Source organism: Cetorhinus maximus, chromosome 13 (genome assembly GCF_964194155.1).
Source record: "Cetorhinus maximus chromosome 13, sCetMax3.hap1.1, whole genome shotgun sequence".
In the NCBI taxonomy this organism is placed as follows: Eukaryota; Metazoa; Chordata; class Chondrichthyes; order Lamniformes; family Cetorhinidae; genus Cetorhinus; species Cetorhinus maximus.
Window position 1 is genome coordinate 1,363,224 of NC_135891.1, and position 25,394 is coordinate 1,388,617.

Genomic DNA, 25,394 nt, shown 5'->3' on the forward strand with positions numbered 1-25,394 from the left:
CAAAGTGTCCAGAGTGCACAACGATAGATTAAGATTGGCTGTGATGCCCATCATGGTCAAATAGTTAGGTGACACTCACAGCTGAGGCTCACAAATTCATAACCGCCAGATACCTGCTGGTTGGGCAAAGTCCCATTGGATGCTCAGTGCATCTGGAATCATAGAGGGCGGAAGAGAATTAGTTCAAAGACCAATTCAAATGGTGGTGCATTAAGAACAACAAATCAACTCACCGGTCAGGCAATATTGTTTCTAGTGCTGAAATGAAGTAAGGAACTAGAATATCAATGCCTTTCAGATCGCAGCAAAACAAAGCAGGAGAGTTCAGGATGATGCTAGCCAAAACCGGGCGGCAAATATAATCATTTATCTGCAGTCCCTGGATCAGCACCATATAGAACCTGGATAAAAGAAAATAAGCAACACTTTACTTTGCATTACATGTAAAAATGAAATCAAGATTGCAGCATTTTCAGATCCAATATATTCCAATTAACAGATTAAGTGGTAATTTCCCTAGTTAATCAATAAAGTTACTAAGTTATGTTACTTTGAACACCTCTTAAAACATTGATCAATTATAATTGTCTGTGAGCTTTTTAGGCCAGCAATCTTACTGCACACTTAACACAGTCAACTATGGTTCAGATGACATGTTAAAACCATGAAAGCTGGCCACCTCAGGCTGGCATGCTAGTTATACTCTATACGCACCAAATGATATACACACCTCATTGCTACTGCTTCATTTATTGAGTCTTCTCTCCTACTCAAGCACCCTGATGGTGATTATGGACCTGGTCTTTTACCCAATTTTCTCAATAATAAAAGCGTACAGAATTCATACCTCATTGTTTGGGGTGGGGGAGAAAATAGGCTCAGTCTGACTTTGGCTGTCCTTTTAGAGCAAAAGGATGATAGGTTGAAACAGACACAACCAACTGTGATTTGACCCAAAACACTGCACTTATGCATTGTAATCAGAATTGAAGCTGTATCATGTTTTAGTCTGCTGCATGTTGCTAAGGACAGGTTCAGTGTGTATGTACTGAAACAAGAACCAAATGGAAGGCTTGAATTTTTAGAATAAGATTTATTGCAAGGGGATTGGAATATAAAAGTAGTGATGTTTTGCTGCAGTTGTACAGGGTGTTGGTGAGGCCACATCTAGAGTACTTTGTATAGTTTTGGTCTCCTTATTTAAGAAAGGACATAAGTGTGTTAGAAGTGGTTCAGAGAAGGCTCACTCAACAGATACCTGGGATTTGGGGGGTGGGAGGAGCGGGGCAGCAGGTATCTTACAAGGAAAGGTTGGGTCTGCATCCATTGGAGTTTGGAATATTGAGGGGTGATCTTATTGAAACATCAGATCCTGAGGGGACTTGACAGGATGGATGCTGAAAGGATGTCTAGAACTAGGGGACACAGTTTAAAAATAAGAGATCTCTCATTTAAGATGGAGATGAAGAAACATTTTTTCTCTGAGTGTCGTGAATCTTTGGAACTCTTCCTTGGACAGCAGTGGAGGCTGGGTCTCGGTCAAATCTCTCGGTCAAATGTGGCCTTGATGTCAAGGGCAGTCACTTCCACTTCACCTCGGGAGTTGAGCTCTTTTGCCCATGTTTGAACCAAGGCTGTAATGAGGTCAGGAGCTGAGTGGCCCTGGCAGAACCCAAACTGGGTGTCAGTGAGCAGGTTATTGCTAACTAAGTGCTGCTTGATAGCACTGTTGATGACCCCTTCCATTACTTTACTGATGGAGAGGTAATTTGCCGGGTTGGATTTGTCCTGCTTTGTGTGTACAGGACATACCTGGGCAATTTTCCACATAGCTGGGTAGATGCCAGTGTTGTAGCTGTACTGGAACAGCTAAATGAACTTGTGACCTAACAGCACTGCGGGTACACCTTCACCACACACTGCAGCGTCTCAAGGTGGTTCACCAGCACCTTCTCAAGTGTCAATAGGAATGAACAGTACACACTGGCCTTGCCAACGACTCTCATATCTCAAACATGAATATGAGTTAAAGACAGCACAGTGGTAAAGATAGAGGTCTACCAACCAAAGCAGCACAGCCCACCAGAACAGAGCACTGATGAACCTTTCTGCTGCTTGCCCAGCCTGAACCATCTATCCTCTACAGCACTGGATTGCGGGACTATCTGGAACTGATCAGAAAACTCCCAGTGCCTAGATGGGCAATGGCCAGACCCTCCCTGCAACTGCTTTGCCCTTCTTGGTACAAATCCACTTATTTCTACTGTGCAATTAACTGGTATTTTAAATTTACTACTCAAGTAGAATTCATGTAATATAATTCTATTGGCTTTTCCTTGCACAACATTTTATGTTCTTAAAAAGATGATAGAAAAACATAGAAATAGGAGGAGTAGGCCATTCAGCCCTTTGAGCCCACTCAGCCATTCAATGAGATCATGGCTGGTTTTCTACTTCAGCACCATTTCCTGCACAATCCCTGTATCTCTTGATGCTTTTAGTATGTAGAAATTTATCAATCTCAGTCTTGAATATACTCAATGACTGAGGCCTCTGGGGTAGAGAGTTACAAAGATTCACCACCCTCAGTGAAGAAATTCCCCCTCATCTTAGTCCTGAATGACCTGCCCCTTATTCTGAGACTGTGTCCCCTGGTTCAAGACACCCCAGCCAGTGGAAACATCCTTCCTGCATCTACCCTTTTGAGCCCTGTAAGAAGTTTGTATGTTTGAATGAGATCATCTCTCATTCTTCTAAACTCCAGAGAATAAAGGCCCAGCATATTTAATCTTTCCTCATAGGACAATCCTTCCATTCTAGGAATTAGTTTGGTGAACCTTTGTTGCACACCCCCCCACCACCCCATGGCAAGTATATCTTTCCTTAGGTAAGGAGACCAAAACTGCACACAATACTCCAGCTGCAGTCTAACCAAGTCTCTACACAATTGCAGCATGACATCTTTACTCTATACTCAAATCCTCTTGTAATAAAGGCCAACATACCATTTGCCTTTTTTTGGATTTCTAGCATCCGCAGTAGTTTTTGTTTTTATACCATTTGCCTTCTTAGTTGCTTGCTGTACGTGCATGTTAGCTTTCAGTGACTCATGAACAAGGACACCCAAGTCCCTTTGAAGTTAAACATTTCCCAGCCTCTCACCATTTAATAAATACTCTGTATTTCTAGCAAAACGGATAACCTCCCATTTCTCCACATCTGCCAAATATTTGCTCACTCGCTTAGCCTCTCCAAATCCTCTTGAAGTGTCTTTGCATCTTCCTCACAACTCACAATTCCACCCGGTTTGTGTCATCTGCAAACTTGGAAATATTATATTTAACTCCCACATCCAAATCATTGACATAGATTGTGAATAGCTGGAGCCCAAGCACTGATTCCTGCAGTACCCACAAGTCACTGCCTGCCAACCTGAAAGTGACGCATTTATTCCTACTCTCTGGTTTCTGTTCATTAACCAGCTCTCAACCCATGCCAGTATATCCCCCCTGCAATCCCATGTGCTCCAAGTTTGTTGACTAACTTGTGTGGGATCTTATCCAAAGCTTCCTGAAGATCTAAATATATCACATCCACTGGTTCCCCCTCATCTATTCTGCTAGTTACATCCTCAAAACACTCCAACAGGTTTGTTAAACATGATTTCTCTTTCACAAATCCATGTTGACTCTGCCTAATCTTACCATTATTTTCTAAGTGTCCTGTTCTCACATCCTTTATTATAGATTCTAGCATTTCCCCAACCACTGATGTCAGGCTAACAGGTCTATAATTCCCAGTTTTCTCTCTCCCTCCTTTCTTAAATAGTGGGGTTACATTTGCTAACTTCCAATCTGCAGGAACCATTCCAAAGTCTATAGAATTTTGAAAGATGATCATCAATGCATCCGCTATCTCTACAGCCACCTCTTTCAACACTCTGGGATGTAGATAATCAGGTTCAGGGGATTTACCTACTTTAAGTCCGATTAATTTCTCTAATACTATTTTTTAAACTAATGTTAATATATTGCAGTTCCACATTTACGCTAGTCCCTTGATTCTACATTACATCTAGAAAGTTTTTTAGTATCTTCCTCTGTGAGGACAGACACAAGTATTTGCTTAGTTTTCTGCCATTTCCTTATTCCCCATTATAAATTCTCCTGATTCCGTTTGTAATGGGCCCACGTTTGTTTTAGCTAATCTTTTCCTTTTTGCATTGTTATAGAAGCTTTTACAGTCCATTATCTTGTTTAGCAGTTACTCAATTTGAAGCACAGAAAGAGGCCATTCTCCCAGAGTCTAAGCAAGTGTTTATGCTCAACACAATCCTCCTTGCACACCAATCATCTCTCTACACCCTGCCCCCCCATATCCCTCATCAAACCTCCCCTTAAATGAGTCAATGCTCTCGGCTTCAACCATCCCTCTGACAGCAAGTTCCACATTCTCACCACTTTATGTAAAGTAATTCTTCCCAAATTCCCTATTGGATCTCTTGCTGGCTTTTAATATTTATGTTCCCTTGCTCTGGATTCAGCCATAAGTGGAAACAGTTCCTGAACATTCACCCCATCAAAGTTCAGTTTGCTTAATCTTTCCTGCACTCACTCAATTCTGGTTAACATCTTTGTAAATTTTTTCTGCACTTTCTACAGCGCTTCAAAAATCACCGCCCCAAACGCTTTTCCCTTGCGTAAAATTTATTTTTAAGGAAACTTCTATTGACTATAACTCCTACATCTTTGGCAGTATTACAGGGAGAGTACAAGAGCCCTGCTGTCTCTGGAGGCACTCACTGTCTAGAGTGGTAGCTTTGCTCAATACCTTCAGCAACTCACGTTTTCTGGTCATGAAGCTGCCCTCACCATTTCCAGCCACTGTAACCAAACACAAGGTCTGTGGCTAGCGCTTTCTCAAGTTTGTTTGTAAATTCACCCTCAGAGTATGACATCACTGGCAAGGCTGGCATTTATTGCCCATTCCTAGTTTCCACCTTCTTGAACTGCTTAATTTGTAGCAGTTTGATACAAATGAGTGCCTTCCTCGGCCACCTTCCTTTCCTAAAAGAAATCACTATCACTTGCAGAAACGTTGTCACTGAAGTGACCAAGTAAAAATAATTTAAAAATCTAGCAAGCAGCAAACTCAATGGGTATAAAAATTTGAAACTGGGTTTTCAATTTGGCCTAAAGGGTTTTGAAAGTTATTTAATATAAAGATAAGAAGCGACGAAAAGGGAGGAATAGCATCTACACCAGTGAACTGCAGGATGATTCATATTAACTCGATGTCCAAGTATGGAGTGAGACATGGCCAGAAATTAGAGAGCAGGCAACAGCATCTACAGCAGGCTACAGTCCTGACGGTAAAAGCAAAAAACTGCAGATGCTGGAAATCCAAAACAAAAATAAAAATACCTGGAAAAACTCAGCAGGTCTGGCAGCATCTGCGGAGAGGAACACAGTTAACGTTTCGAGTCCATATGACTGTTCAACAGAACTAAGTAAAACTAGAAAAGAGGTGAAATATAAGCTGGTTTAAGGGGGGTGGGGTGGGACAGGTAGAGCTGGATAGAGGGCCAGTGATAGCTGGAGATAGACAAAAGATGTCATAGACAAAAGGACAAAGAGGTGTTGAAGGTGGTGATATTATCTAAGGAATGTGCTAATTAAGAGTAGAAAGCAGGATGAGCAAGGTACAGATAGCTCTAGTGGGGGTGGGGGGAAGGGATCGAAAAAGGCTAAAAGGTAGAGATAAAACAATGGATGGAAATACATTTAAAAATAATGTTCTGTTCTGTTGAAGGGTCATGAGGACTCGAAACGTCAACTATGCTCTCCTCCGCCGATGCTGCCAGACCTGCTGAGTTTTTCCAGGTATTTCTGTTTCTGTTTTTGTTTTGGATTTCCAGCATCCGCAGTTTTTTGCTTTTATAAAAATAATGGAAATAGGTGGGAAAAGAAAAATCTATATAAATTATTGGAAAAAAAGGGGGGATCGGAAAGGGGGTGGGGATGAGGAGAGAGTTCATAATCTAAAATTGTTGAACTCAATATTCAGTCCATAAGGCTGTAAAGTGCCTAGTCGGAAGATGAGGTGCTGCTCCTCTAGTTTGCGTTGAGCTTCACTGGAACAATGTAGCAGGCCAAGGACGGACATGTGGGCATGAGAGCAGGGTGGAGTGTTAAAATGGCAAGCGACAGGAAAGTCTGGGTCATGCTTGCGGACAGACCGAAGGTGTTCCGCAAAGTGGTCACCCATTCTGCGTTTGGTCTCTCCAATGTAGAGGAAACTGCATTGGGAGCAGCGAATGCAGTAGACTAAATTGAGGGAAGTGCAAGTGAAGTGCTGCTTCACTTGAAAGGAGTGTTTGGGCCCTTGGACGGTAAGGAGAGGGGAAGTAAAGAGGCAGGTGTTGCACCTTCTGTGGTTGCATGGAAAGGTGCCGTGGGAGGGGGTTGAGGTGTAGGGGGTGATGGAAGAGTGGAGAGGAAGGTGTGAGGGCGGATGCGTGGGAGATGGGCTGGACACGGTTGAGGGCCCTGTCAACCACCGTGGGTGGAAAACCTCGGTTAAGGTAGAAGGAAGACATGTCAGAGGAACTGTTTTTGAAAGTGGCATCATCAGAACAGATGCGACGGAGGCGAAGGAACTGAGAGAATGGGATGGAGTCCTTACAGGAAGCGGGGTGTGAGGAGCTGTAGTCGAGGTAGCTTTACCTGGAAAAATTTATTAATTTTGCTTCCAATTTCCACCCCTCCATCATTTTCACATGGTCCATCTCTGACACTTCCCTTCCCTTCCTTGACCTCTCTGTCTCAATTTCTGGTGACAGACTCTCCACCAATATTCATTACAAGCCTACCGACTCCCACAGCTACCTTGACTACAGCTCCTCACACCCCGCTTCCTATAAGGACTCCATCCTATTCTCTCAGTTCCTTTGCCTCCGTCGCATCTGTTCTGATGATGCCACTTTCAAAAACAGCTCCTCTGACATGTCTTCCTTCTTCCTTAACCAAGGTTTTCCACCCACGGTGGTTGACAGGGCCCTCAACCGTGTCCGGCCCATCTCCCACGCATCCGCCCTCACACCTTCCTCTCCCTCCCAGAAACATGATAGGGTCCCCCTTGTCCACACTTATCACCCCACCAGCCTCCGCATTCAAAGGATCATCCTCCACCATTTCCACCAACTCCAGCATGATGCCACCACCAAACACATCTTCCCTTCACCTCCCCCGGCGGCATTCCACAGGGATCGTTCCCTCCGGGACACCCTGGTCCACTCCTCCCTCACCCCCTACTCCTCAACCCCCTCCCACGGCACCTTCCCATGCAACCACAGAAGGTGCAACACCTGCCCCTTTACTTCCCCTCTCCTCACCGTCCAAGGGCCCAAACACTCCATTCAAGTGAAGCAGCATTTCACTTGCACTTCCCTCAATTTAGTCTACTGCATTCGTTGCTCCCAATGCAGTTTCCTCTACACTGGAGAGACCAAACGCAGACTGGGTGACCGCTTTGCAGAACGCCTTTGGTCTGTCCGCAAGCATTACCCAGACCTCCCTGTCGCTTGCCATTTCAACACTCCACCCTGCTCTCATGCCCACACGTCTGTCCTTGGCCTGCTACATTGTTCCAGTGAAGTTCAACGCAAACTGGAGGAACAGCACCTCATCTTCCGACTAGGCACTTTACAGCCTTCTGGACTGAATATTGAGATCAACAGTTTTAGATCATGAACTCTCTCCTCCATCCCCAACCCCTTTCCGACCCCCCACCCCCCCCCTTTTCCAATAAGTTATATAGATTTTTCTTTTCCCACCTATTTCCATTATTTTTAAATGTATTTCCATCCATTGTTTTATCTCTACCTTTTAGCCTATTTCGATCCCTTCACCCCACCCCCACTAGGGCTATCTGTACCCTGCTTCTCCTGCTTTCTATCCTTAATTAGCACATTCCTTAGATAATATCACCACCTTCAACACCTCTTTGTCCTTTTGTCTATGACATCTTTTGTCTATCTCCACCTATCACTGGCCCTCTATCCAGCTCTACCTGTCTCCCCCCCCCCTTAAACCAGCTTATATTTCACCTCTTTTCTATTTTTACTTAGTTCTGTTGAAGAGTCATATGGACTTGAAACGTTAACTGTGTTCCTCTCCGCAGATGCTGCCAGACCTGCTGAGTTTTTCCAGGTATTGTTATTTTTGTTTTACAGTCCTGATGGTATATGAGATGCTACCAATGTTCACCTTAACAGTACAGAAACCATATAAAGTAAGCATGGATTTAGGAACAATAGATTGTCCATCAAGGTTGGAATAGATGAGAGCTATCCAGCGAATATTACTTATCCCGATTCCCAGGAGATATTTGTTACAAGTTCTACATGGGAGTTTTTAAAAATTAAGGTTCAAAAAATTAAACACTAAATAAGCAAGATAATTACCTCCACTGAAGGCAATCTCATTTGCAAGTCTGTTTTCCTGTAAAGCAACATATCTTGAAAACTAATGGACAGATTTCAACAAAACTTGGTACATAGATAAGCTATGGCTCAAGAGAGAACTGATTAGTTTTTGGCGAAAATGGGGATCTTGGAATTTTTTTTAAGGACCCATCAACATTGGGAAATAGGGAGAATTGATTTTCTTTTTCAGAATGTTGTGGGCTCTTTGGTTAGAATGCTATTGATTGTTTTAGAATGTTTTGGATTGTCTCAGCCACTGTGGTACAATTTATCACATCTGTCAAAATGTTAGCAGAGTTTTCAGAGCAGGTTGTTGGATGTGGATTGGCCTGAAGCTTCCTTGGTGAGATGCAAGTTCATAATAAGATTTCTTTTTTCAGCTTTGCAGTTACAGAGCATCAGCCAGGTAGGCAAAAACCTCAAGGAAGAGCTGTGTAATTGTAATAACGTTGAGTTAACACAGCATGGTAGAGGTATGTGCTGAGCGCCCTCTTGACTTATTACAAATTGGACTGGCAGTTGGGGGAGATAACTTGAAAATTCCCAGGAGGGAGGGGACTGAGCGTTTTGAGATCTCCATGGTGCTCTACGGTTTACACTATTTAAGAACAAATGCAAGAGCATACTGTAAGAATGATCAACAAATCTGCATTTCAGACCCAAGCCACCATTAAGACTGGAAATTCACATTCCCGACTTAAGTATTCATTTGAGAGGAGATGGTGGTGTAATGGTAAGGTCGCTGAGGGCCAGGCCAAAGTTCTGGGGACACTGGTTCAAAAAAAAACACTGTGGCAGCTGGTGGAATTTAAATTCAATTAATCAAATCTGGAATTGAAAGCTAGTCCCTGTAACGGTGACCATGAAACTATCAGTTGTCGTAAAACCCATCTGATTTCTTTAGGGAAGGAAATCTGCTGTCCTTACCTGGTCTGGCCTGCATGTGATTCCAGATCCACAGTAAACTGCCCTCTGAAATAGCCTAGCAAGCCACTCAGTTCAAGGGCAATTAGGGATGGGCAACAAATGCTGGCCTTGCCAGCAATGCCCACATCCCATGAAAGAATAAACTTTTAAAGAAATAGGATGACTGACTGGAAGATTCTGAAGTTTTGACACCTACAATTGATGCAGAGAATATATAGATCAGAATTTATTGTTGTATGTTTAGGGTTTAGTATAGGATGCAAGACTTGGCATGCACTATATTGCCCTGTGCTAAATTAATCCATATGAGAAACTATTGCACCAACAGAGTAAAGTTGTTGAAAACCATTTAGTTTCTGTCTTAACAAAAACAAGAAATGAAATACAGCTCTGAAACTGTTATTGTGAATACCTTGATAATCAAATTCTTTCGGTCCAGAGTTAAGAAAATATAGTATCAGAGATGCAACATCATCTGTCATTTATATAGCACCTTCAACAAAGTCAAACATTCCAAGGTGCTTCCTATAGGTTACACTGCCCGCCGTCAAGATGTTTTCATAGGATGTCTCCCCTTACAAGGGCAACCAACTTGCTGTCACCAATTACAAACTGAGTGAAAATGTAAAGCATTTGCATGCAACAATTTAGATGTTTACCAGTTAGGGAGAGGTTCCAAGGCTGAATGGTTAACACAGGCAAATAAGTTTTTGTACTGCTTCCCCTGCAAGTTTTCTGTTCATTCACTCCCCAAGCCCAACTTGTCATTATTTGCACTTTATCAACAATACATAATCATAAAATGATTACAACACAGGAAGCCATTCACACCATTGTATCCATGCTGGCTCTCTGCAAGACAAACTCAGCTATCCCACTCCTTCACCTTTTCCCTGTAGCCCTGCAAATTTTTCTCTCTTCAGATAGTTAGCTAATTCCCTTTGAAAGCTTGATTAAACGTGCCTTCACCACATTCTCTGGCAATGCGTTCCAGATCCCAATCAGTCTCTGAGCCAAAGTAATTTTTCCTCATATCACCTTTGCTTCTTTTGCCAATCACCTTAAGTCGGTGTCCTCTGGTTCTCGATCCTTCTGTAACAGAAGTGTTTCTTCATCTATTCTGTCCAGACCCTTCATGATTTTGAATACCTCTATCAAATCTCCTCTTAATCTTCTCTTCCCCAAGGAGAACAGCCCCTGCTTCTTACAAGATAAAAGCAAAATACTGTGGATGCTGGAAATCTGAAATAAAAACAGAAAGTGCTGGAAAAACTCAGCAGGTTTGACAGCATCTGTGGAGAGAGAAACAGAGTTAATGTTCCTCTCTCCTCAGATGCTGTCAGACCTGCTGAGCTTTTCCAGCATTTTCTGTTATTATCCCAGCTTCTCCAATCTATCCACATAACTGAAATTCCTCATCCCTGGAACCATTACTGTAAATCTTTCCTCCACCCTCCCTTAACACCTTCCTACAGTGTGGTGACAGAACTGAATATAATACTCCAGCTGAGGACAAACCAGTGTTTTATACCGGTTTATCATAACTTCCATGCCTTTGTAGTCTCTGCCCCTATTTATAAAGACCAGGATCCTGTATCCTTTATAAACCACTTCCTCAATCTGTCCTGCCACCTTCAATGATTTGTGCACATATACCCCAGAGCCCTCTGCTCCTGCACCCACTTTAGAATTGTACTCTTTATTTTATATTGCCTCTCTGCCAAATGAACACTTCTCAGAATTAAATTTCATCTGCCACTTGTCTGCCCATTTCACCGACCTAGATAGAGGAGACAGAGAAGATTTGTTTCTCCTAGCGGAGAGGTCAATAATTGGGGGCACAGATTTAAGGTGATTTGTAGGATTAGAGGGGACATGAGGAAAAACTTTTCACCCAGAGGGTGGTGGGTGTTTGGAATTCACTGCCTGGTTTGGTGTTTGAGGCAGAAACCCTCAATTCATTTAAGGTGCTGATCCAAGTACCTTTTGAGTGCTGTAATCTGCAAGTGTATGGACTGTAACTTTTCTATATTTCAAGGTTTTAACCTATCTATGGCCTCTCAGAGTTTATCACTCTACTCCTCACAGTTCACAACACCTCAAAGTTTTGTGTCATCTCCAAATTGCATACGAACATATGACCTGCACACCCAAGCCTATATTTTTAAATCATCAAGAAAAGCAGTGGTTCTAACATTGACTCCTGGGGAGCCCTCTGCAGACCTCCTTCTAATCCAAAAACGAAACTACTCACTGCTACTTTCTGTTTCTGTCACTCAGCAAACTTCATGTCCATACAGTCACTATCCTTTTTATTCCATGGGCTTTAACTTTGCTGACAATCCTGTGGCAATCAATGCCTTTTAGAAGTCAATATTCACCACATTAACCCTTTCGGTTACTCATCAAAAATCTCAGTTAGCCCATGACAAATCCATGCCGGATATTGGTTTAAAAAAAATCCTTTGGCGTAGATATAATAAAGGGATTCCAACCATGCATTGTAAATTTTACTGTTAATTCTTTCCAAAATAAAACTATAAATTGTTGACCATACCAATCTATAAGACCAGGTGAGTGGATGCTGCCAGAATTATTGCTGTTTCCTGCATTTCCGGCTTTTATTTTATATAAGGAAGATAGGTTTATCCCCATCCGATAGTTTTCAACCAAATGGGCTAAGAAATGGTACATGGATTTAAATCTGGGTAATTTTAAAGTACTGCATATTGGAAAAGGAAATCAGAATTGATTTCTACAATTGATATCTACAATGGAGAAGTCCTGCTTTGAAGAAGGGCACTGCAAATGTAAGCTTATTCCCTGGAGACACAATCAAGTGCCTCCCCTAAATGGGGTCATTAGTAAAGGTGGATAGAAAAAAGGAGAGGATTTGTGTGTGGCTATCAACTACAGAATATTTCACTTGTGAAAGTCAGATATCAGCAGAGCTAACCAAATACTCAAATGCATCCTGAGGGCATTTAACCATGGTCATTGGTGAGGTTATTGAAATAATGTAAAATTTAAGAATTGCAACTTCAAGAAATAGACAATATATTGGAATGGGTTTAAAAAAACCACAGAAGGATTCTAGGGCTTACATTTAAGACATAAAAGAAATTAACTTAGTTTCATTGGAGAAGAAATCATTTTATGATCCAGATCTTCAAAATTTTTTAAAAGACAGGGACACCGAAACCAGCATGGAGTATATCAGAGAACCAAACACGACAGATGCAAATTTTATGAGTCTCAACCAAGGTGAGAAGTAACTTCTCTTCCCAAGGAGACAATACGTGGGTTAGCACACCAACACTTGCCTGCATTTGTACAAAATACAAACTACACCTTCGAAACAGGTAAATTCCTGAACAAAGGAGATGTTGCAGATCCCTAAAAATCTTTGATGAAAATACGCTTAATATGTTTAGAATGGAAACTAGGTGAGATTTTAGATCAAGCTTGCATGAAACAGGGTCAAATGAAAGTTGATTAAACTTCATGGACGAGGAAAACCATTAGTTTATTTGCAAAAACTAAACTGCACATGTGCAAACCAGACAGCCTTAATCTGTGCATCTAATAATTTCTATTTAAGTTATTTGTTTCCATAGTATTATAGACCATATCAGATTTATACAGCTTCAGCACAGAACTGCCCCACACATTCCTTATCTCTTCTCCACTGCAAAAATCCTTCCAGAGTCTGAGTTTGAGCATGACATGAAGCATGTATACAGAGACAATACAACTTCCAAACAAATCGGCTGACCTTTGCTCTCGGAGGTTTCCGACTGCAATTTGAACTGTCAATCAAGAAATGTCGCTGTCCCCTGGCTCATCACGTTGACAACCCAAAAACGCTCAGAACTGGACTCAAACCTGCATCAGTCTGCCCTCATTCTGCAGCCAGTGTGACCCTAAAATTTAATGTTTGCCATAAACTGCAGAGCAGGCTTTATGCTGCTCCAACACAGAATTACTTAGAGCCTGGTGCAACTGATCCACATTTATTTAATCGCAGCATTGACCAAGGTTAAAATTTGAGACCCCTGTGGTCATTACAGCTGTCTCCAGCTGATGCAGCCCACTTTAAAATGTAGAGAAAATTTCCCAGCACAGCTGTATACAAAACTGTCCCCTGCAGTTTAATAACAGGAAATTCCTTTCAAGTTCACCTAGCCTAGAGAGTAATCTGCTCTCGAAGCGACATTGAAACAGTCACTAGTGAGTCTCTGGCCATGATCCAAGTATAAATTCATCCCTCTGAACCGACAGGGCTCCACTGGACAATACATCTAACATTAGGAATTCATGACAGAGGTGAGAGGGAGATTGAACCGGCAGTGCATTACTGTAGAACAGCACGGGAGTGTTCAAATGGCACTGTGGTGTCATTTTCCTTAACCAGGCTTTGGTGAGGAGAAATAGCAGTAACAGATTTATTTACAGTGAAACATGAGTCAAATCAAAAAACAATTACAAGCGAGTCAAATGAGTGTCATTTTCTACTTATGCTTAAGGCAAGTGATTTGTCGCAGTGTAACATGGACTTTTACACTTGCCCTGCGTAGCAGTATTTGCTGCCTGAGGACCAAAACTTTACACAGGTCTTGGAGACAAAATGACAATTCATGAACAGGTTTAAGCGATAAATCAGAAGCCCTGCTCAGAAAGGAAGCAGATTAAACTATGTTAAGAAACCCTGCCAGTATTTTAACTTCCGATTGACGTAGATATACTAATTATACAAAACATTAAAGCTCTGCTTATGTGGAACACCAACTTAGCCAGAGATATTTGCTGTAAACACTTCTGGGCTGATAATTAAGTAAGGTATAGAACATGTAAGCATGATTTTTATTGTTTGATAATTAGTATGACATATTCTGATTAAGACTGGGGACATCGCAGCTTCTTGTCCTCCCTCAACATCCACACAGGGGCACTTCCAGCACAGGCTCAGCAGATAGTGATGAGGAGCAGAATCTACTTGATTTTCCCCTTCCTTACTATGGAAGTAGGGGCCGACTGTAGCAGGTCTAACACTCAGTTTAATTAGCTAACTCAGTGTAGACTGGGGTTGAGCCTGGGACATTTGTTGGTCTGTATAGTTCAGCTGCTCTCTGGATAAACTGGTTGAATGAGCAGGGAACATGAGTAGATCCAACGCAGAAGACCATTAGGCATCTTCTTGTGGATCCCCACCATTTCTAATTTTTCCTTTGAGTAGTAAAATTTAAATCGATAACTTGGCAATCTAGACCCTGTATTGAGGAGTCTGGTTGAAGTAATTGTACAGTACAAGTTTATACCATTTTAACCAATGGTCCCTCTAACTTCTGTTTGCTCTGCACTTGTTTCATTGAGCAGGCTCTTTAAGATTGATGCTCTTGCGCACATCTTCAAGGGGATGATGCATGATCTGTTTGTTCCCGATTGCTGCATGGCCACAAACCTGTACAGCTGAGAAGGAACACTGACTCTAACTTAACTTCAGGGTCAAATGAATTAAAAATAATCAGCGTGGTTAAACATTACAGCTCTATCCTAATTCTCAGCTCATTTTTGTATTTCCCTTTCATAACTGTCACCAACATTTAATTCAAGTCATGGACTGGCTGGACTAGAAACTAAATTCAGCTACACATGCCCAGAGTTGTGATCTTTCTGCCATTATTTTTGATGTTGGAAGAGTGCAGGCAAGACTCTCGCTCTGTCCTAACACTGAAAGGATTCAGTATGAAGGGTAAAACATGAAACATATCCAAAATGCAGAATTTTGTAGGGGTGGTACTGTATAAACTCCAAGCAGTGAGAGGAATGGCCTATCAGTGTGTCTGGCACCATTTGATTTTTTGCGCTGAAGCTATGCTATTATTTTCATATGACTACTTTACATCAAGACCAAAAGTGTCAGTGTATATCAGGGGATAATTTTAACCTAACCCTTTAGCTCTTTTTCCCCAATCAGCCAGAATTGGTTGGCTGCTGGTTTCACAGTACATCCAGTTCTACATTTCATTAACTTCACTAGCGTGTAAAATTAGGCGGGAGTGTAAAACTGGCAGCAGGTTCAATCCCGTCAGCTTTCCACTTCAAATTTACCTTCCAATTTCATAAGGATTTTGAGCTCAAACTGTCAACAGCTAAGGAAGGAAAGAACAATGGTTTGTTACAGTTATAGCATGGAATTTGAGTGGCAAAAAAAAAAAACAGCACCTGGACAGGTACACCGGAAGGATCTCCTCCCCAGTCTTCTTACTGCAGAAGATTCGGCAGAGTGTTCCACAGGCCTCAGCTCTCCCTGCTTCATAGTTATCTGGGAATTCATTAGCATCGAAAAGTGGATTGGCAACCATATTTTCAGTGGATATCTGGGAGGGTTTCCGTCGGACATCCAGTCCCGCTGGAGTTGTAATACCTAGAGTGAAGAAGAGGTTACGAGGGTTGCTGGCGAGAAGCAACTCTTTTACTGCCACACTGTCAAACAGAACCAACACATGCATTACATTACAGACAAAAAAACCCAGAACAGTAAATTGAAAATAAAGAACTTAATAGAACAAACCAAAAGATAATCATATCAAATGTTTTAAAATGGTTAGTGCACAGTCTCGGAGGTTTATGACGTGACACAAAATAGCAGGGGAAATGAGCATGATGGGTTATAAACAAGCACCTGCAGAAGAGCAGATTACAAGGCTTGGCAACACTCCTCCCCCATTCAAGAGAAACACAGAACGGTGAATGAAGTTATCGCCCCCAAACAGTGCAACAATGATAGGAGGCAGATGTTAGAGAAAAACAGCTGGAGCGATTATAAGGAAAAGGGGATGGCTTATGGCAAAAATCATAAAACAGCTGACTGCAATTAAAATAGAATCTACTTTTCCTACTTACAAGATTTATAAGAAAGAAGAATTTGGATAAAAGATGCTGCAAGATAATAGAAATAAAAATGGAAACAAATCAAAGGACAGTAGTTATAATATCTTTAAGATGATTAGTTTTTGTTTTAGCTTCAGTCATAAGCAGCTTTCTTCTGTTTTTGTTTTAAAAATTAAAATTCAAAGTTTTGAGAGAAAGACTGGGCACTACATATATAAAGACTGGCAACCAGGTAAAAGCCATGAATTTGACAATTAACATGCAAAAAATGCAAAAATAAAAATAAAACAAAATCAGGGAAACACTGATGTTAAATTAGATTAGGGTTTAATAAATCTGGACTGTAAACTAAATTAAGAGTACACAGACTGTAAATGATTTTTAAGCTACATTTTATCTTATATCTTTGCAGGTAGAAAGCAAGAATGAAGTGAAAGATTTTTGGCAGCTTTACCTGTCATACTGCCATCCCTGTTCATGCCATTGTGCAGTCTGCAGTGAACTAGTCCTGCATCGAACAACCACTGACCAAACAGATTCAGCACACTGTTGACCTTGGGTCGAGTTGGAGCAGGTAGAGGTCTTGGCTCTGAGCTGGTTTGGTTCGGGCTGGACAATGGAGAAGTGGTGGATGTCTGATGAGTGACTTTGGGAGGATGTGCAGTGCTTCCCTAGGAAGGTGAAAGAAATATGCACATAAACATTAGGGAACGCTACAAACTTTCAATTAGGATTGATGGGGAAAGGCAAACCTGCAACTGGCCACTGATAATTCTACATGAGCAACTAAAAAGGCAACTGTGCTTAACTGACAAACTCTACCATGTATAATAGCCACATCAATAAAAAGTGTATAAAAATTGCTGACAATTGACAAACACATGGCAATATAGGTACATAAAAATAACTAAAATGGAGGGCAAAATTGAAACTACACCCATTAAGGGACATATCAAGGGTGATACAAAAATACCTTCTTAGGTTAGGGCTTGGGTAATAGTTTTAAAAGCTTGCTTTTCATTCACATTTTGGGAGAACCGTGATTCCGCTGCCACTACCCCACCCCCCCCCAACCTCCCATTATTGGTGTAACCACAGACTTTTTCCTTTCCTAATGTTCATCTTCTTTATTTCCTAATTTTCCTGATCCCTTGATCCCAGAGATATTAAAAAAGTTTGATTGGATTTTCTGTAGGGTGTATCTGCATATTTTCCAATCTATATTTCTTCTCATTAGCTCCCTTGCTTCTCTTTATCTTTCTCTATTTCCACAAAACACTTCTGCTCATTGTATCTATTTGATTTGTTCTCGGTCTAATAATCTCTCTTCCCAACTCCTCTCAATCACATGTCTGCTAATTTCTGTATGTGCATTTCTGATAAATGGTCAGGATTGCAGCTGTCTATTTTATCGAGTATAGGAACAGGTGAGGCCATTTAGCCTCTCGAGCCTGGTCCACCACTCGGAGACCATAACTGATTTGTAGCTTAACTCCATATACCTGTCTTTGCCCCACATCCAATAATACCTTTGGTTAACAGAAATCTATCAATCTTAGATTTAAAATATTGATACCAACACCCATCCAGGACCCTCCACCCCTTCCCATCCCTCTGACCCCATCCTGTCTTGTAATCCCAGCCCCGGCCGTGTATTCACCATACCTCCTGACCTTCCCCTCTCTGATGCTGAACGTTCAGTGCTCAGCAATGGAATCAGTTTCATACCCTTATGCCCTCACCTCAATGAATTTCGGGCTCGGTACGATGCTGAACTCTTCTTCCGCCGCCTTCGTCTCCGTGCTCACTTCTTTGGGCAGGAGTCCTCTCCCCGTTCAATGGATCCTTTCACCCGCCTCCAATATTCTCCCTCCACCTGGACCCCTCTCTCCGGCCTCTTACCTGCTCTTGATCTTTTCATTGAGAACTGTTGGCTGTCTCAACTTCTCTGCTCCTTTCACCCACTCTAACCTGTCTCCTTCTGAACTTGTCGCACTCCGTTCTCTCAGGTCTAACCCTGACTTTGTTATCAAACCTGCTGACAAGGGTGGTGCTGTTGTTGTCTGGTGTACCGACCCCTACCTCGCAGAGGCTGAGCGCCAACTCGCAGACACTTCCTCCTACCTCCCCCTGGACCATGACCCCGCCACCGAACATCAAGTCATTGTTTCCAAGACTATCACTGACCTCATCTCCTCTGGAAATCTTTCCTCCACAGCTTCCAACCTCAGTCTCCCTACCTCGGACAGCCCGCTTCCACCACCTCCCCAAAATCCACAAACAGGATTGTCCCGGTAGACCGATCATGTCAGCCTGTTCCTGCCCCACGGAACTCATTTCTTCCTATCTTGACTCTCTCCCAACCTACATCCACGATTCCTCTGACACCCTACATCATATCAACAATTTCCAGTTCCCTGGCCCCAACCGCCTCCTCTTCACCATGGACGCCCAATCCCTCTACACCTCCATCCCCCACCAGGATGGTCTGAGGGCTCTCCGCTTCTTCCTTGAACAGAGGCCCGAACAATCTCCATCCACCACCACTCTCCTCCACCTGGCTGAACTTGTTCCCTCACTGAACAATTTCTCCTTAAACTCCTCTCACTTCCTCCAAATAAAAGGTGTGGCTATGGGTACCGGCATGGGCCCCAGTTATGCCTGTCTCTTTATGGGGTATGTGGAACATTCCTTGTTCCAGTCCTACTCAGGCCCCCTCCCACAACTCTTTCTCCGGTACATCGATGATTACTTTGGTGCTGCTTCTTGCTCTCGTCGGGACCTGGAAAAATTTATTAATTTTGCTTCCAATTTCCACCCCTCCATCGCTTTCACATGGTCCATCACTGACACTTGTCTTCCCTGCCTTGACCTCACTGTCTCAATTTCTGGTGATAGACTGTCCACCAATATTCATTACAAGCCTACCGACTCCCACAGCTACCTCGACTACAGCTCGCTTCCTATAAGGACTCCATCCCATTTTCTCAGTTCCTTCGTCTCCGTCGCATCTGTTCTGATGATGCCACTTTCCAAAACAGTTCCTCTGACATGTCCTCCTTCTTCCTTAACCGAGGTTTTCCACCCACAGTGGTTGACAGGGCCCTCAACCGTGTCTGGCCCATCTCCCGTGCATCCGCCCTCTCACCTTCCTCGTCCTCCCAGACCATGATAGGGTCCCCCTTGTCCTCACTTATCACCCCACCAGCCTCCGCATTCAAAGGATCATCCTCCGCCATTTCCGCCAACTCCAGCATGATGCCACCACCAAACACATCTTCCCTTCACCCCCCCGGCGGCATTCCGTAGGGATCGTTCCCTCCAGGACACCCTGGTCCACTCCTTCATCACCCCCAACACCTCAGCCCCCTCCCATGGCACCTACTCATGCAACTGCAGAAGGTGCAACACCTGCCCCTTTACTTCCCCTCTCCTCACCGTCCAAGGGCCCAAACACTCTTTTCAAGTGAAGGAGCATTTCACTTGCACTTCCCTCAATTTAGTCTACTGCATTCGCTGCTCCCAATGCGATTTCCTCTACATTGTAGAGACCAAACGCAGACTGGGTGACCGCTTTGCAGAACACCTTCGGTCTGTCCGCAAGCATGACCCAGACCTCACTGTCGCTTGCCATTTCAACACTCCACCCTGCTCTCATGGCCACATGTCCGTCCTTGGCCTGCTGCAATGTTCCAGTGAAGCTCAACACAAACTGGAGGAACAGCACCTCATCTTCCGACTAGGCACTTTACAGCCTTCCGGACTTAACATTGACATCAACAACTTCAGACCATGAACTCTCTCTCCTCCATCCCCACCCCTTTTTGATCCACTTTTTTCAAATAAATTTTATTTATTTTTAATATTTCCCCCCCACCTATTTCTAATATTATTTTAAAAATTTATTTCCATTCATTTTTTTATCTCCACCTTTTAGCCTATTTCGACCTTTTCTCCCACACTGTCCCCCCCACCCCACCCCCACCAGGGCCATCTGTACCTTGCTCATCTTGCTTTCTACTCTTAATGTCACCATTAGCACTTTCTTTAGCCAGTATCACCAGCGTCAACACCCCTTTGACCTTTAGTTCATGACATCATTCGCAATCTCTCCTTTGCCTCCACCTATCACTGGCCTTCTATCCAGCTTCACCTGTCCCATTCCCCTTAAACAGTATATATTTCACCACATTTCTACTTCTCTTTAGTTCTGAAGAAGAGTCATACGGACTTGAAATGTTAACTTTGTCTTTCTCTCCACAGATGCTGCCAGAGCTGAGTTTTTCCAGCAGTTTTTGTTTTAGATTTAAAATTAACTGACATAGTATCTATTGCAATTTGCGGAGGAGAGTTCCAAACTTCTACCTGCCTTTGCATGTTTAAGTGTTTTCTAAATTCATTCCTGAAAGGTCTGCCTCCAATTTTTAGGCCACATCCCCTAGTCCTCGACTTCTTAACCAGTTGAACTAGTCTGTCTATAGGTTCTCCTTAATATCTTGAAAACTTTGATCAAAACACTGTTATAGTGAAGGTGAAGCTCACTATCATTGATGTTTCTAAACAGTCTCCAATTCATTTACATCTAACAGACACCAGCTGTTGTAACTGAGTGCCCAAGGTCAGAATGGCAGTAGTGACAGCTGTCAGGGGATAATGCCGTTGTGTGTTTACTCCCTCATAGCTTTGAGACTGTTCAGATGGCCATGAAGAAGCTATTCACCTTCTACTTTAGGAATGTAAAACTTAGGCAATAATTTCATGTTGATTTATTTTGCTGTGGAACTAGGACACTGGGGAGGCCTCCCTTGTTCATTTGCAAATAGTACCTTCTTGTTGTTCTTCTTTCAGCTCCTCCCATTTTACTTGGGGTCGCCACAATGCTGGTTGATCGCCCTTCTCCGTCTGCTCCTGTCAGTCAGCCAGTCCCCTTCCAATCCCACTGCGTTCAAGTCTCTTGCCACTGCATCTTTCCATCTGGTCTTGGGCCTTCCTCTTCTTCTTCTTCCTGGCAGTCCCACCTCACTCGCCTCACCACATTTCCTCTTGCTCCCTCTGCACAGATGATCATACCATTTCAATCTCTTTTCAACTACTTTCTTCGATGTTCCGATAGTCTTCAGCGACCCCCTGATGTGGTGGTTCCTGATTTTCTCCTTATTGGTTAGAAACATAGAAACTAGGAGCAGGAGTGGGCCATTCGGCCCTTCGAGCCTGCACCGTCATTCATTATGTTCATGCCTGATCATCCAACTCAATAGCCTGCTCCCGCTTTCTCCCCACATCCTTTGATCCCTTTCGCCCCAAGAGCTATATCTAACTCCTTCTTGAAAACATACAATGTTTTGGCCTCAACTACTTTCTGTGGTAGCGAATTCCACAGGCTCACCACTCTCTGGGTGAAGAAATTTCTCCTCATTTCAGTCCTAAATGGTCTACCCCGTATCCTCAGACTGTGACCCCCTGGTTCTGGACTCCCCCACCATCGGGAACATCCTTTCTGCATCTACCCTCTCTAGTACTATTAGAATTTTATAGGTTTCTATTAGATCTCCCCCTCATTCTTCTGAACTCCAGCGAATATAATCCTAACTGACTCAATCTCTCCTCATATGTCAGTCCCGCCATCCCAGGAATCAGTCTGGTAAACCATCGATGCACTCCCTCTATAGCAAGAACATCCTTCCTCAGATAAGGAGACCAAAACTGCACACAATATTCCAGGTGTGGTCTCACCAAGTCCTTGCATAATTGCAGCAAGACATCCCTGTTCCTGTACTCGAATCTTCTGGCTATGAAGGCCAACATACCATTTGCCTTCTTTTACCGCCTGATGCACCTGCATGCTTACCTTCAGTGACTGGTGTACGAGGACACCCAGGTCTCATTGCACTTTCCCCTCTCTCAATTTATAGCCATTCAGATAATAACTAGACTCCACAAATCCAGTTCAGTATCTGTGTCTCATATCCAGCCATTGTTCCTCTCTTCTTGATATTGCACAAGTTTCTACCCAAATAACGAGACCAGTCTCACAACTGTCTTGTAGATTCTTCCTTTCAGTTTCAGCGGTACTTTTCTATCGTAAGAAATAGGAACAGGAGTAGACCATTCGGCCCCTCGAGCCTGCTCCGCCATTCAATAAAATCATGGCTGACATGCTTGTGTTTCAAATTCCACATTCCCTTCTAACCCCGATAACATTTGATTCCCTTGCCTAACAAGAATCTGTCTCCCTCCACCGTAAAACTATTTAATGACCTCCACCTTCACCACCTTCTGAGGCAGAGAGTTCCAAAGTCACACAACCCTCAGAAAAAATTTCTCCTCATCTCTGTCCTAAAAAGGTGACCCCTAATTTTAAAACAGTGTCCCCTAGTCCTGGACTCACCCACGAGAGGAAACATCCTTTCCACATCCACCTTGTCAAGGCTGTTCAGGCTCTTGTAAAATTTAATCAAATCACCCCTCACTCTTCTAAACTCCAATGGAAACAAGCCCAGTCTGTCCATCCTTTCCTCATAAGACATCCCACTCATTCCAGGTATCAATCTAGTAAACCTCCTCTGAGCTGCCTCCAATGCATTTACATCCTTCCTTAAATAAAGAGACAAAACTGCACACAGTATTCATGATGCGGTCTCACCAATGCCCTGTATAACTGAAGCATAACATCCTTACTTTTATGTTCACTCCCTCTTGTAATAAAGGATAACATTCCATTAGCCTTAATTACTTGCTGTACCTGCACTAACTTTTTGTGACTCATACTAGAACACCCAGATCCCTCTGCACCTCAGAATTATGCAGCCGTTCTCCAATTAAGTGATACTCTGCCATTTTGTTCTTCCTGCCAAAGTGAACAACTTCACATTTTCCCACATTAAACTCCATTTGCCAGATCTTTGCCCACTCACTCAACCTATGTCCGTCTGCAACCTCATGTCCTCTTCACAATATACTTTCCAACCTATCTTTGTGTCATCTGCAAATTTAGTTACCATGCCTTCACTCTCCTCATCTAAGTCAAAATAAAAATTAATAAAGCATACGGGATCCTGGGCTTTATAAACAGTAGGATAGAGTACAAAAGCAAGGAAGTTATGATAAACCTGTATAAAACACTAAGTCAGCCTCAAATGGAACAGAGCGCCCAGTTCTGGGCACCATACTTCAGGAAGGATGTGAAGCCATTAGAGGGGAGCAGAAAAGATTCACGAGAATGGCTCCAGGGATGAGAAGCTTCAGTTACATAGAGTGGAGATATTGGGGCTGCTGTCCATGGAGAAAAGATTTGAGAGATTTGGTAGAGGTGTTCAAAATCATGAGGGGTCTGGACAGAGCAGACAGGGAGAAACTGTTCGACTGGTGGAAAAATCAAGAGCCAGAGGACAGAAACTTAAGGTGACTGGCAAAAGAAGCAACTGCGACATGAGGAAAAACTTTTTAATGCAGTGATGGTTAGGATCTTGAATGGGTTGAGGCAAATTCAGCTGTGGCTTTCAAAATATAATTTGATCATTATTTGAAGATGAAAAATCTGCAGGGCTATGGGGAAAAGGCAGGGAGTGACACTAGGTGATTGCTCTTACAAAGAGCCAGCACAGACACAATGTGCCAAATGGCCTCCTTCTGTGCTGTAACCATTCTATCATTCGAAGATCACATAACACTCCACTGTACTTCTTCCAAGTACTCCAACCAGAGCTAATACTTTGCTTAATTTCCATTTAAATACTTCCATCTTCCGCCACTACTGACCCATAGGTACTGGAAATGACTCAGTTTCTCCAAGTCTTCACCCATAAACTTTATACCTTCGCTCTGATAGTCTTCCCTAGGCTCAAACTGATAATCTATAAATAAGGTCTTTGGTCATCTGATCTTCATAGCAACCTTCCAGTACTTTTCTCCAATTTCCCAAATACTCAGTCATGTTCTCATCATCCTCAGCACACAGCTCAACGTCATCTGCTAATATCATTGACCGTGTTACTTCCCATCTCACTTCCTCAGTTAGAATATCCATGACAATCAAGAGCAGGAAAGGGTTCAATGCTGATCCCCAGTCTAATTTTTTTAATTCATTCATGAGATGTGGCATTGCTGGCTAGTTTGTGAATATTTTGCTCATTTATCTTCAAAACTCAAGCAACTTATTAGTTAATTGCAAAGTTTTATTAATTGTAGTAGGGGTTACTAGCAGTAGAGGTAATTGGGAGCAGTGTTTGTTAATTATAAATTAATTCAAAATAAAGTAACACAATCAAGATGGCAGGGCAGATGATGTGTTGCAATGGCAGAATGTGGGTGTTCCTGAATGCCAGGGTGATCCAGGGCAAACACGTCTGCAGTTAAATATCTGTGGCTTGAGGGGCTTCGGCTCAGAGTCACTGAGCTGCAATACATCAGAGAGGGGGAAGTTACCTGAACACTTTGTACCGGGGGCAGTCACACCCCTTAAGATAAGGCCTTCTGATTTGGTCAGTGGTCAGGAGGGTGTGACTGCAAGTGAGGCAGATATGGGGACCCAGAAGATAGAAGTGGAGGAGCCTCAGCCTTTGCAATTATCCAACAGGATCGAGGTTCTTGCAGCCTGTATGGACGAAAGTAGTGGCTGGTAGGTGAGCAAACTGACCACGGTACCATGGTACAGGAAGCCGTTCGGGCAGGGAAAGTTAATAGGAATGTAGTGGTATTTGGGGACAGTATAGTCAGAGGGAGAGATAGAATTCTCTGCAGTCAAGAGCAGGAGTCCCTGTGTTACCTGCCTGATGCCATGGTTTGCGGCATCTTTTTCAAAAATTCATTCATGGGATGTGGGCTTCGCTGGCTGGGCCAGAATTTATTGCCCATCCCTAGTTGCCCTTGAGAAGGTGATGGTGAGCTGCCTTCTTGAACCGCTGCAGTCCATGTGGTGTAGGTACACATACAGTGCTGTTAGGGAGGGAGTTCCAGGATTTTGACCCAGTGACAGTGAAGGAACGGCGATATATTTCCAAGTCAGGATGGTGAGTGACTTGGAGGGGAACTTCCAGGTGGTGGAGTTCCCATCTATCTTCTGCCCTTGTCCGTCTAGATGATAGCGGTT

General features: G+C 43.0%; 1 protein-coding gene across 6 annotated transcripts in view; it reads right to left on the reverse strand.

Annotated features, from left to right (window-relative positions):
- Positions 1-25,394, reverse strand: part of ralgapb (Ral GTPase activating protein non-catalytic subunit beta) — a 154,822-nt gene that overhangs the window by 67,020 nt on the left and 62,408 nt on the right. For 4 of the 6 annotated variants that reach the window (XM_078554818.1, XM_078554821.1, XM_078554816.1 and 1 more), the window contains exons 9-12: positions 16,761-16,977; positions 16,319-16,354; positions 15,638-15,839; positions 234-401 (exon numbers count right to left, since the gene is read on the reverse strand). In XM_078554818.1, coding sequence (XP_078410944.1) covers positions 234-401; positions 15,638-15,839; positions 16,319-16,354; positions 16,761-16,977 — 623 coding nt within the window. The remainder of the gene's footprint in view (positions 1-233; positions 402-15,637; positions 15,840-16,318; positions 16,355-16,760; positions 16,978-25,394) is intronic. The other 2 variants (XM_078554820.1, XM_078554819.1) reach the window with 1 other exon arrangement.